The sequence below is a fragment of the Magnusiomyces paraingens genome (genome assembly GCF_902498895.1).
Source record: "Magnusiomyces paraingens strain CBS 517.90 genome assembly, contig: contig3, whole genome shotgun sequence".
Lineage (NCBI taxonomy): Eukaryota > Fungi > Ascomycota > Dipodascomycetes > Dipodascales > Dipodascaceae > Magnusiomyces > Magnusiomyces paraingens.
This window is the reverse complement of record NW_022474069.1, coordinates 888,420-901,661: the sequence shown is the minus strand read 5'-3', so window position 1 is coordinate 901,661 and position 13,242 is coordinate 888,420. Positions and strand designations below refer to the sequence as shown.

General features: G+C 36.4%; 4 protein-coding genes across 4 annotated transcripts; 1 reads left to right on the top strand and 3 right to left on the bottom strand.

The window, feature by feature from the left end:
- Positions 1–158: 158 nt before the first annotated feature.
- Positions 159–1,964, top strand: SAPINGB_P003573 (uncharacterized protein; the record flags this gene model as incomplete). Its single annotated transcript, XM_031998290.1, has 1 exon — positions 159–1,964. The coding sequence occupies one exon, from the start codon at positions 159–161 to the stop codon at positions 1,962–1,964; it is 1,806 nt and encodes a 601-aa protein (XP_031854181.1).
- Positions 1,965–2,111: 147 nt separating this feature from the next.
- SAPINGB_P003572 (uncharacterized protein) lies at positions 2,112–4,244 on the bottom strand (the record flags this gene model as incomplete). The annotated part of the gene is made up of 2 exons (XM_031998289.1): positions 2,112–3,453; positions 4,225–4,244. The coding sequence occupies 2 exons, from the start codon at positions 4,242–4,244 to the stop codon at positions 2,112–2,114; spliced, it is 1,362 nt and encodes a 453-aa protein (XP_031854180.1).
- Positions 4,245–7,495: 3,251 nt separating this feature from the next.
- Positions 7,496–9,807, bottom strand: SAPINGB_P003571 (uncharacterized protein; the record flags this gene model as incomplete). Its single annotated transcript, XM_031998288.1, has 2 exons — positions 7,496–7,620; positions 8,076–9,807. 2 exons carry the CDS (start codon positions 9,805–9,807, stop codon positions 7,496–7,498), a joined length of 1,857 nt encoding a protein of 618 aa, XP_031854179.1.
- A 1,730-nt stretch (positions 9,808–11,537) lies between these two features.
- SAPINGB_P003570 (uncharacterized protein) lies at positions 11,538–12,545 on the bottom strand (the record flags this gene model as incomplete). The annotated part of the gene is made up of 1 exon (XM_031998287.1): positions 11,538–12,545. One exon carries the CDS (start codon positions 12,543–12,545, stop codon positions 11,538–11,540), a length of 1,008 nt encoding a protein of 335 aa, XP_031854178.1.
- Between the last annotated feature and the right edge of the window lie 697 nt (positions 12,546–13,242).

The window sequence follows — 13,242 nt, the reverse complement described above, 5'->3', positions numbered from 1 at the left end:
TAAATTTAAATTTAATTAAGGAAATCAGGGTTGGGGTTTTTTGTCAATTTTTTTTTTTTTCTTTTTTTTTTTTTTTTTCATCAAGTTTTCACTGGAGATTTTGGTTACTCCAAATAAACCAGTATTTTAAATCACGCTGCAATAACAATACCATAACCATGCTGCTATCTAGACTGAGGAGTCCGGTTTCAGCCTGCGGGTGCATGCGGCGGGCATTTTCAACACGCAAAGAAAAGATAGTTCAGCGAGTTCAAGGCGAACTGGACCAGGACATGGAGCAGGCCAAGGCTAATGAGGACGGGATATCCATCAAGATCGATCCTAAAGAAGCAAAGACGTTTGAAGACCTGCAAATCCGACCTGCCATTGTGGATGCATTAAAGCGAGCATTCCCTGAAGTCTCTCGGCCGACCACAGTTCAGCGAAATATGCTTGCACTACTCAACTCGGATATGTCGTTGCTCGTCAAGTCGCCGGCTGGAACGGGCAAAACACTAGCAACAGCGTTATACATGCTCAACACAACGGCCCCACCCGCGTTAAGACAACAGGGAGAAAATAACGGTTTATCATCAGTTACGAATCTGTTGGTTGTTCCGACGGCGGCGCTGGCGGAACAGTACCGGGTGGTGTTTGAGAAGTTAATTGACGGGGCTGGACTGGAACCTGCACAGGTGGTGCAGGCTGTGTTTCGCACAGACAAGGCTGGGGAGAAGGCACAGGAGGACAAGCTACGGGAACACCCGGGGCCTCACATATTGGTGGGGACGCCTGCGCGACTTCTGGACCTGCTTTCGTCTGGAGCCCGTGCGTGTGTTCCGTTGCATGGGGTATACGCGATAGCTGTAGATGAGGCAGACACGCTATTGCCAGTGGAGTCGGTGCACAGTCGGGTGAAACAGACGCGGAAGGTTGCACGACATCGGCCAGTTTCGTTGGCCAAGCCACCGGCGCAGCTGCTACTGGACCACGTTGTGGCGTGGCGCAACGCATGGGTGCAGAAAACGGCGCCAGCATTTATTCCTCTGAAGGTTCTGTTGGAGTCGTCAACAGCATCGAGCCGGCTCAAAGCGGAGGCGGCGAAACGAGGGTGGATTTCTGGAAGACCCATGTTGCGATTGGGGCTGGATGATCACGGTGGTAACAGCGGCAACAAGAGTTTACAAGTGAAGAGTCAAGTTCCACGAGATGTGTGCAGTTACTTTGTTACTTATAACCCTTTTTTGGATACCCTGGAGAATACTGATTACGATGTGAGTAGCATTTTGCCGGAAATGACGCAGAACGCTTTTGACGTTGTAGGTGAGGTGAATGATGAGCGTGTTAAAAAACATGTTCAGGAATATGCAGCTCTTAGTAAACCTCAGCGAGAAAAACTTCTTGGTGTTTATGCTGCAGGGCTTGTGAAGGCCATGAAAGTGGATGCACAAGGTGGGAAGCTCCGGCGAGCTCTTGTGGTTGTTCCTGAAGCCTTTTCGATTAGCAATCTTGTCCAGATTCTTGAATCGCGTTACCAGATTCCAGGTGCGACCCTGGCGACTGTTGGCAATTCGAGTGGTGTGTATTCAGGAGACTCTTCCATGGTTAAAGATGATACCAATACGCTGTTTTTGGACCAAGACAAGGGTGAAGAGGGTAAAGATTTGCCACAGGTAGTTTTGGTGCGCGCTCGGGCTGTGGCCGGTCTTGACTGGCCCGGGCTTGACCGGATCTATGCGCTGGGCTGGGACAGTTTGTTGTCGTCGAAAACTTATTTGTCTGTTGCAGGCCGCTGTCGTGCAGCACCAGCGTCTGAGCGTAATAAGGCCGTTCCAGGGCACGAGTTTTGGCGGGCACCAGAGGATCGGGCACAGGGCAAGTTTGTGGTAATTTCCACGATTGATGAGACGAGTGACATGCGCTACCGTATGTTGTTGGCTGTTTCGATGGCCAAGATTGGGGCCAAGCAGCAGTCCTTTTTGTAAATAGTTAGAAAAAAAGAATAAACCCAACATTTATTAATTTTATTTATATGTATATATGCATATATATATGAAAACTTATTTTATTTTTAATTTATTTTTTTTTAAAAGACTTGTTTTGTAAATATATCATTATAATCATCTTTATTGTTAAAATTTAGATGAACGGCGAGGTGGTGGGGTATAGGAACGGCTACGACTATATCCTCCAGGGCTCGGGCTTTCGCGACGACGTCTGCGATCGCGCGAACGACTGCGATCTGCCGGAGAGTAATCACGGTTTGGCGAGGGAGATCTAGAAGCGTCATTGGGTGCACCATTTCCACCAGTGGGGGCTCCATTGCCATCACGTTTAGGTCTGTAAGTGTCGACTTTGCTTTTACGATCTCTGCGGTCTCTGCGATTTTTGCGTCTTCTGCCTCTGCGGTTTCTCTTTGAACCTCCAGCAGCCTGCTGGTCATCATTATTATTAATAATATTATTATTATTATCTTTGCCTTCGTTATTTCCCTTTGAAGAGCTGCCACCATTACTGGTGGAGCCCAAGAAACGGGCCACAGTGATGGTATTATTATCAATCATACCGCCATCCATGCTTGCAATGGCACGGGTGACTTCTGCCGGAGTTTGGTAGACAATGTAGCAAGAGTATCCACGCAAATTGCGGAGACGACGAGCTCGCGAATTGATAAACCAGACGTTTTCAATGCGCCCATAACCGCCAAAAATCTCGCGAATATGTTCTTCCTTGATACTCATGGTCAGGTTATCGACAACAACCTTAACGAGGTTTTCGCGGTAGGGTTGTCTACGGTCGCGTTCGCGTTCACGTTCGCGTTCGCGGTCACGGCCACGGCCACCACGGTCGCGTTCACGTTCACGGTCGCGTTCACGTTCACGGTCGCGTTCACGTTCACGGTCGCGTTCGCGTTCACGGCCGCCATTGTCTGTTTTAGTTCCGCGAGCAGGAGAGTGAGAGAGGGATCTTGAGGGAGATCTAGAGTATGAAGGTGAGTGGGAACGAGACCAAGATCTGGAGCGGGAGCGGGAGCGAGAATATGAGGGGGAGCGGCCTGCTGGGGAGTGAGATGAGTGACGTTGGGAGCGAGGGGTATATGAAGGTGAACGAGACCACGATCGAGAGCGAGAGCGAGAGCGAGAGCGGGATTGGGAGAGAGAGCGGGACATTGAGCGAGAGCGAGATCGGCCGCGACGGCCGTTAGAGTTGTTACCATTGGATGCCGGGGGGTTTGTTGTAGAGGCATTGTTGAAGCTAGCTGGGCCGGTAGGAATAGGTTTTTCTGAAGAGAGGGTTGACGGACTGTTATCTGCAGTTGTTGTTATTGTTAAATCAGCAAGAGATGATTCTGAGGGTTGTTGCTGTTGTTGCTGTTGTTGCTGTTGTTGGTCGTCGCTGGGGTTGCTCTGTGGGGGTTGTTGTTGGATGGTAGTGTTGTCCTGTGACGGGACCTGCTCAGGGGGATTATCTGACCTAGAAGAAAAATTAGATGCAAAATAGAAAGAAAGGTAATAGTTAGATAGGAGGTTTTGGCCTTTTTTTTTTTTTTTAAAAAAATACATACATGGTCTGTGGTTGATGATGATGGTGATGGTGATGGTGATGGTGATAATAGATTAAATGGTGGTGGTGGTTAGGAAAAAAAAAAAAATTGAAGGTTTTGTGCTTATTTTTTTTTTTTTTTTTTTTTTTTCCTGAGAAAATCGTCAACGGCCGTGCAAGAAAAGAGAACAAGTGAAAAATTTCACTAGGTTTAGGGTAATATAATTTGTCATGTGATATGAAACTTGAGAAATAAAGGTTTAGGTTTATAATGAAAAATAACAGTTAAAGATATAACTTGAAACTTAGAATATTTGGATAAATATAATTTAGACTTTATGCATGTGGTGTACGGCTGGATAGTTTTTGTTTTTTGTGTAATTTTTGTGTAATTTTTTTTATTGTAGCATAATAAGATGATTGGATTTTCTAAAAAAAAAAATTTTTAATTCCACAAATTTTTTTAATTTTTTAATTTTTTTAATTTTTTAATTCTTTTCATCTTGATTGAAATTTTTATTTTCATTTTTTCATTTTTTCATTGAAAGAGATTTCTTTGTTGAAAAAAAAAAAATAAACAAAAAGAAAAAACTATTTTCCTTATTTGTTTATTTAGGTCTTTAAATTTTTTTTTATGTTTTACTTTAAATTGATTTTTGATCAAAAAAATTAAAACCGAGTATTTTTCTTCATGGTTAAAACTTAGCCGAAACATTCTGCATGGTTTAGTAATTTTGCCCTTTTCTTATCATGATCATGGTCAATCATAATTATTATAATAATTATCGTCAATCATACAATCGGTGAATTTTTTATTTTATTTTTTTTTTTTTGATTTTGTTAGATTACTACTATACCAAAAAAAAAAAAAAAAAAATATTATTTTTTTATTATTTGTTTTTTTATTTTTTTACATCTCGCGTATTTTCCAATTAACATTTTCTTTGAAAAAAAAAAAAAAAAAAAAAAAAAAGAAACTTCTACACCAGAGACATATTTAAGTTGTGATTTCTTAAGTGCGCTTTAGGAAAAGTTTTTTTTTTTTTTACGGGTCTAGACCCTTTTGCATTTATCAAAAGTTGGGCGGTTGGGTGCTTTGGTATGCAAGACGTTCAATCATCGATGTTAAATAATACTGTATTAGTAGCAGTAGAGACACAGGCAGATGAAGAGATGAAGTACTAACAATAACAGAAGAAGAAGAAGAAGAAGAAGAAGAAGCCAAAAAGTCACAAATTACAAGTTTTTATATACTTTAAAACCTGAGAGCAAAAGCAACAGATATTAATCCTTGGTAGGCAGTTGCAAAGAAAAATCCCAATAAAAAAATATATATATATATACAAAAAGTTCAGATAAGTTATTTCAAGTTTAAACCCCATTTATTTTTTTTATTTTTTGAAAAATAATTTTTAATTTTTTTAATTTTTTTTTTTTTAACTCTGGTGTTTCTTTCCATTTTGGCCAGTAAAAATGACCTCTTTTTTTTTTTATAGGTCTTTACAATTAAAAGAAAATAAAAATAAACCTTTTTTTGGACAACAATAAAGTAAAATAAAGTAAAGTAAAGTAAAGTAAAGTAAAGTAAAGTAAAGTAAAGTAACCAGCAACCGACCGCGACAGGAAATAAGCCTTCATACTAAAAACAGCAGCAGCAACAGAAAAATATTTCGCCAAAAACAAACAAATTAGAAGAGCATTGTTATTATTGTCGTCTGTACCTTCCCTGCGTCTATGAAAAATAAAAAAAAAAAAAAAAAAGTATGGGAGCAGGTGTGCGCGCATGCAGCTACAAATGTTTTTAAACGGGTAAGAAAGGGAGAAAGAATTTTTGAAATTATTATTATTTTATATATATGAAAAATAGAAAATATAGGGAAAATATAAAAAAAAAATATATATTTTTTTCTATATTTTCTATTCAATGTGGGTTTATTTCCTAATATGAAAACTGACTTAAACAATCTGTTCATTTACTTGCATTGTTAGAATGGTAGGAAATTACAAAACAACCTTGAAATGAGTTCAAAAAGGTTTTGTTTATTACTGCTGCTGCAACTACAACTACAACTACAACTACAACTACAACTACAACTACAACTACAACTGCAACTGCAACTGTTATTGCTACTGCTATTGCTACTGCTATTGCTACTGCTACTACATTGAACAAAATAAAAAAAAAAAATTTTTTTCTCTCCCCACTAAACCTTTAAGGGTTGATATTATTACATTGTTTATTGATAATAATGCGCACCTGGTAGTACTAACTAGTTATTTGAGCATGCGCGCGCGCGCGCTCAAACAAACATTGGTCATTACTTGGGGGAAGGGTGTCTAAGAAAAAAGGGACAAAGGGCTGGACTCATGGATATGATGATCCATTAGTACTTGTCCTTTGATTGCTTAAAACATTACCAATAACAACAACAATAATAATAACAGCAACAACAATTTGTTTACGTTGTTAGATCCTGATGCCGTTGCTTCGCTCGGTGTTCCCATGAATGTACTGATATACCCTGCTTAAATTGAAGCTTTTTTTTTTTTTTTTTTTGGTGTCATTTTTTATCTTTATCTTTATCTTTGTTTCTATTTTCTATTTTCTATTTTTCAATTTTCTATTTTCAATTTCCATTTTTATTTTCTATTTCTTAATTTTGCGTCATGGAAAAAAGCTGTAGGAATTTTCGAGGTACAACTTATATAATTATATATATATTAAGTTGATGATTATAATATTTCTAAAAAGCACAATGATGCCTTACCTGGCAAGGCATCAATCATTGTTGCCCGTGTTTCCCGGGAAATAAAGCGGGAATTTTGTTTTTAATTTAATTTAATTTAATTTTTTTTTTTTGATCTAATAGTCTCCACATTTCTTTATTTTTTGTATGCTTTTAAGCATATGATAATTTATAAATTAAAAAATCTTTGATTTCGCTTAAGTGCGAATCTGTTTTTGAAAGAATAAAAAAATAAAAAATAAAAAATAAAAAATAAATATTGATAATAAGGAAAATGATGATGTATCTTTTTTTTTATTGTTTTAAAAACTTTTTTTCGTGAAGAATTTACAATTTACAATTTCTTTTTCTTTTTCTTTTTTTTTTTCTTTGAAAGAATCATTATATCTTTATAGATTAAATAATGTTTTATACTGATGTCATTCAATCATATAAATCTGATAGAGCCGTATCCAGAAGAGGAAAAAAATAAAAAAATTTGACATTAAAAAAAAAATAAAATAAAACGAAGGAAAGAAAGTTTGTTAATTTAACTTAATTAAGGTAAATTATAATCAAAATTAGCGGTTAAATTTATTTTATTTATCTGGCGTAGTCGAACCCACTTTAAATATAATTTAATTTAAAAATAATAATAAAATAATAATAATAAAAAAGAAACCCCCTTTAGTTAGAATTGTTGTAGTGATAATTAAAAAAATATCTCACTTTAATAAACCCACAAAAATATAATATTAGGTTGAATACGAATCAAAGGAGTACATTTATCATCATTAGTGATCACTTAAGTGATCAGCTTATTAATTATATATAATTAATGAATGATTTCTTTTTCTTTTTCTTTATTTTATTTTATTTTAATTTTTTTAACCTCGTAAAATACTGCTGCCCTGAACTTTTTTTTTTCTTCTTCTTCTTCTTCTTCTTCTTTATATAAATTATTTAATAAATTCCACTTTAACTTCACAATTGTTTTAAAATGATAATTTCTTTTTTTTTTTTTTAAAAAAAAAGAAAATTTAAAACCTGGAATTTATACTCCGGAAGAGTAATTCCAGCTTCAATAGAAACCCCTTCAATAATTCAACTTTATTAAAAAAAAAACAATAAAATAAAATAAAATACACAAATTATTTATTCATTCATGAAATCATCATTATAACTTATCATCTCTTTAAAATCTCTTTTACATATATATATATATATATATATATATATATATATAATTACTGTTGCTTGTTAGCCAATAATTGTTGTTGGCGCATCTTTTCACGTTGAGATTCAATATAGGTGATACTGGCTTTACCACGTTTTAGTGGGACTCGCAGGTACTGGCATTCCAAATGGAACTCTAGAAATATCAATGTTAGTTATTATTAATTACCAAAAAAAAAAAAAAAAACTTCTTCTTCTTCTTCTTCTTCTTCTATTTCTAAAATAAAAGTAAATATGGTGTTTCTTCTTTTGTATTTAAACAAAGGTTAAAGGGTAAAAAATAAAAAAAATTAAAAAAAAAAAAAAACTTTTCTTTTTTTTTTTCTTAATAAAAAATTTTCTGTTTCGTTACCTGCGCCCACACAATTTTTATTTATTTTTATTTTTTTTTTTGTCATCCCAATACGGCTCGCTAAAAAATAATAATAATAATAATAATAATAAAAAAAACAAGGCACGCATGTACATATATATATGCACAAACAAACAAACAGATAGCCAAACAAATAAACAAACAAACCTTTCAACAAAAATCCACACACACACAATAGAAATCGAGGAAAAAAGAAAAAAAGAAAAAAAAAAACTTACCAATACAGTGTGCACAAGGCTGCTTTCCATCGCACTTGGTCCGCAAATGGTTACACTGATCACACGCCCTAGTCGTACGTTTCCTTGGAGCCGGTGCCGTATTCCCGCTCCCGCCCGCCGTATTACTGCCATTGCTGCCGCTGCCGCTGCCGCTGCCGCTGCTGCTTGTCTTTTTGCGCCGACTAGAACTAGATTTTTTCCCATGGCTGTGGCTAGAACCAGGTGAGCTACCACAAGAGCTCGTGCCACTGCTGGAAACTCCAACAAGCCCAGGTGCACTGCTGCTTAAACTTAATGTTGGAGCCATGGGTGCTCCAAGCCCTGGAACTGACATCGGAGCCCCGTAATATGATATGAAAGATTGGGCTTGTTGTTGTTGTTGTTGTTGCTGTTGCTGTTGCTGTTGCTGAGGATCATTAGGCGCAATTCCAGAAGGTACTCCTGGATATTGAGTATAATATTGGTAATGCTGTTGTTGTTGCTGCTGCTGTGGAGAATGCGTATAATGCTGCTGTGGCTGAGCATGGGCCGGAATTGCAGCAAACCCTGCCGATGATGTAACTGTGGATATTTGTTGTAGCGAATTTTGAGCACCAAACATGTTGGTGTGATCATGGTGACTTGTAAGACCAGTAGTTGCAGGTAAAGTCAATGGATTTGCAGGTGTCGATGCTAAAAAGGTTGGAGCGCCTGTGACTGGGTTGCTACTACTACTATTATTATTACTATTACTATTATGATTATGACTAAAACTATTGTTATTGTTATTATGATGATGAGAATGAGAATGAGAATGAGAATGAGAATGAGAATGAGAATGAGAATGAGAATGAGAATGAGAATGAGAATGATGGCGATTATGACGACTATGATTACGATTGTGATTACTGTTACTGTTACTGTTACTATTGTTGATATCCCCCATAGATGCCGAAGTAGAATATGCTCCAAACGCAAAAGTTTCTCCAGTAGACGATGGGGCCGTGGTTGGGGTATAAACCGGTTGAGTTAACTTGAGCTCGCTAGAATACGGCTGCTGTTGACGTGTAAGGCTAGGGTCAAACGGATGCGGTGTAGACGAAGAGGTGGCAGTAGCAGCAGCTTCATAAGTAAGAGCAGAAATTGGGGGACTACTAAGATCAATAGTGGCTGGAGCAGAATTGGCGGCATGATAATGAGGGTAATTATTATTTTGATGTTGCTGTTGCTGCTGTTGTTGTTGTTGATGTTGTGGCGGCGGCGCAAATGCATCATAAGTGGGAACTGTGGGGCCTGAGGTTGTAACGTATGAAGCTTGGGAATTATGATGATGATGAGACATGTACATTTGTGGATGTGGCCCCGCAGAGTTGGTGGTAGGTGTAACCACGATTGGAGCAGAGCCGAGTGAGGCAGATGTGCTTGGGTATCCTGCATAACTGTAGTTTGGGTTTTGAATATGTGGAGTAGGTGATTGAGAAGATTGGGATGATTGAGATGATTGAGAAGAGAAAGTTTGAGAGGATGGAAGAGCAGGAGAAATATGAGGATGTCCATTCATTGACGACGATGATGACGATGATGATGACGATGATGATGATGATGACGCGGTAGAACCCGAAAAGGTCATTGGGACCGTAGAGGTAGTAGTAGCAGTAGAGTTAGATGTAGTTGGATGGTATGCAAATCCCATGGGCGAATGATTTGGGTATGCACCATGAGGGCCATGACTTGGAGCTGAGACTGAAGGCATTTGGGAGAAAGCAGGAGGAGCTGTAGATGTTGGTTCAAAAACAGCCAAGTCTGCTGAAGGGATATGATAGGACATGAATTTAATAAATAAATAAAAAATAAGAAGAGAAGAGAAACAACAATCAAAAGTTTTAAAAAAAAATAAAAATAAAAATAAAAAGAGAAAGAAGAGATTTGAGTGGTTTTGTTAATTTTTGTTAATTTTTGTTAATTTTTTTTATTGATTTTATTGATTTTTATTGATTGTTGTTGATGTTATTATTATTATTATTATTATTATTATTATTATTATTATTATTATTATTATTATTATTATTATTATTATTATTATTATTATTGATAAAAGTAAAAAAAAAAAAAAAAAAAAAAAAAAAAAAAAAAAAGATTAAAACCGGGAGAAAAGCCAGCCTTAATATATCCAAATTTTTTTTTTCTTTTTTTTTTTTTTTTTATTTGTGTCTTCTTCTCGCACACCACATATTCACATTTCGAGAGACAGACAGACAGACAGACAGACAGGCATACACGATTAAACGTTATATACTTTAATTATAATACTTGACTTTTATGACTTTTATGACTTTTATGAATTCTGTGACTTTTGGCCCTTTTTTTTTTTTTTTTTTTTTTTTTATTTTTTTATTTTTTATTTATATTATTTTATTTTTTACTTTTCAATCATTCCCTGCCTCTTTAAAATTTTATCTTTTGTCTTTTACATTTTACATTTTACCTTTCGTCTTTTGTCCTTTGCCCTTTGCTCTTTGCCTTTACTGCTGCTTCTGCTGCTTCTGCTGCTGCTGCTGCTTCTGATGTTTTTTTGCTGCTTCTGCTGCTATTTTTTTTTTATTATTTTGCTACCATTTCTGCTACTTCTGCTGCTATTTCTGCTGCTGCTGCTACTTCTGCTGCTGCTGCTACATCTGCTGTTGCTGCTACATCTGCTGCTGCTTCTACTACCATTTGAAAGATGATGCCAAAAAAATAAAATAAAACTCCGCTTGTATTCCTTTGGTCTTTTTTCTTCTCTTCTCTTCTCTTCTCTTCTCTTCTCTTCTCTTCTCTTCCCCTTTTTCTTTTTCTTTTTCTTTTTCTTTATATAGACATATATCTTTTTTTGTTTGTTTGTTTGTTTGTTTTTATAAAAACGTTCTATTGACCGCCCAGTGCTTACCCATTTCATGGCTTGATATTAGGCGGAGGCTGCGGCGATCTCCTCCGTCATTTCTTTTTAAAAAAAAGAAAAGAAAATAACATTAAAATACAATAAAATACAATAAAATAAAAAAATAAAAAAATAAAATAAAATACATTTATATATATATATATATATATATTTATATTTATATACGTGTTAATTGATTCATTGATGTAATAATATTTATAAAATACTTTTATAGGTTATTTTATTTTTTTAGTTTTACTCAAATGTAAAAATTAAAAAAAAAAAACTGTAATGTAAAAAACAAACTTTAAATTATTCATTTAAAATCTATATTATATAATATAATAATTATATAATAATTCAATACTTTTTACACAATAAAAAAAAATAAAAAAGAATCTGTTTTACTCAGCAAATCTTCTCTCAAAAGAAGAAAAATTCAACTCAATTCAATTTCATTTACTTTAATTTAATTTAATTTAATTTAATTTCATTCAATAGACAAAAAAAAAAAAAATTCTTCTCATTAATCAATAAAATACATACATACAAAAAATAAATTTACTTTAAAGCTTCGAACTATTATCACGGTCCTCCACAATAATCCGTTTTGGAGTCTCAGTCAAAATCTCTATAATCTCACGCTCTAGACGAGAAGCAAGCTCTGCACAGGTAGGAATGTCATCAATAACTCCAATACATTGTCCTACAGACCACACACCAGCTTCCACATTACCCGTCGAGTATACTGTGGATCCACGAGCACCAGCCACCAGCTCACGCACGTCCTCAAACTTGACGCCAGGCTTCTCCCGCTCAATGCGGGCAGTCTCCACTGACACGTCATTCTTATACACACGCGATGTGTTACGGAATGCCCGCAGAATCAGCTGTGTGTCCGTCTCCTTGGCTTTGGTGATTTGCTCCTTGACTGCCATGTGAACGGGTGCTTCCACGGTGCACAACCAACGTGTGCCCATATTAACCCCGGAAGCACCCATGGAAAAAGCCGCGGCGCATGCGCGTGCATCTGCAAACCCACCGGATGCAATGTATGGAATCTTAAGCACTCGGGCTGCCTTAGCCAACAGAATCAAACTTGTCACATCGTCCTCACCAGGGTGCCCGGCACATTCATAGCCGTCAATGCTAATTGCATCGGCACCAAGGGCTTCGGCACGAAGGGCATGACGAATACTGATGCACTTGTGAATTACCACAGCTCCATTGTCCTTAAGTAGCTTAAAAACCGGGAGAGGGTTTCCTGCAGTTTCAAAGATGCGGATTCCTTCGTCCAAAGCGGCCTGTGCATATGCCTTATAGTCTGGCGGGTTGATAGAAGGTAATAGGGTAAGGTTAACTCCAAAGGGTTTGTCTGTGAGTTTTTTGCATTTGCGGATTTCCAAGCTTAGAGCCTCAGGAGACGGCTGTGCAAAAGCTGTTATGAATCCGAGTGCACCAGCATTGGCGACAGCCGAAGTCAATTCGGCTTTACCAACCCACATCATGCCTCCTTGGATGATGGGAATTCTAACACCGGTTGCTTTAGTTAGCCAGGTATTAAGATGAGTCATTCTTTTTTAATATAGTTGATAAATGAATAAGTAGGTTTAATAGGTTTAGTAGGAAGATATTTTCTTTAAGAAAGAAGAGAGAGGGAGATATGTTAAATTGTAAAGAAGAGAAAAAATTAGAGGTGTTGAATAAACCTTTTTATATTGGAATCGAAAATGGGTGGGGGTGGAGTGAAGGTGGGGTGGGGTGGTGAGTGGCGGGTTGTCCATAATGGGGGGGGGGATGGAGAGAGATGAGTATGTTGAAATTTTAGACCTCGGTTCTATTATTTTGTATTACATTACATTAAATTTTTGTTACATATATATATATATATATATTTTTTTTTGTGATTTGGTAATAATAATTTACATAATTGTGTAGCAAATAATAAGCATTGCGGGGGTTGGGTGGGGATAGAAATGGAGGTGGAGATGAAGATGAAGATGAAGATGAAGATGAAGATGAAGGTGGAGGTGGGGATAAGGATGGAGATTTTGTATGAGTGTTTTTAGGGTTGGTTTTAGGGGTTGGTTTTTTTTTTTTTAAGGATTCAAGTTCCGTGACCGATTTAGAGGGGAAGAGGTAAAATAGAAGGTCGGTACTCGGGTTTAAATTTTAGAGTATTAGATGCACCGAGGGTGTTCCTGCATTTAGTTTATTTGAACAATAAGAAAGGATAGTTTTTAGTAATTAGCTTTAAAAAAAAAAAAATTT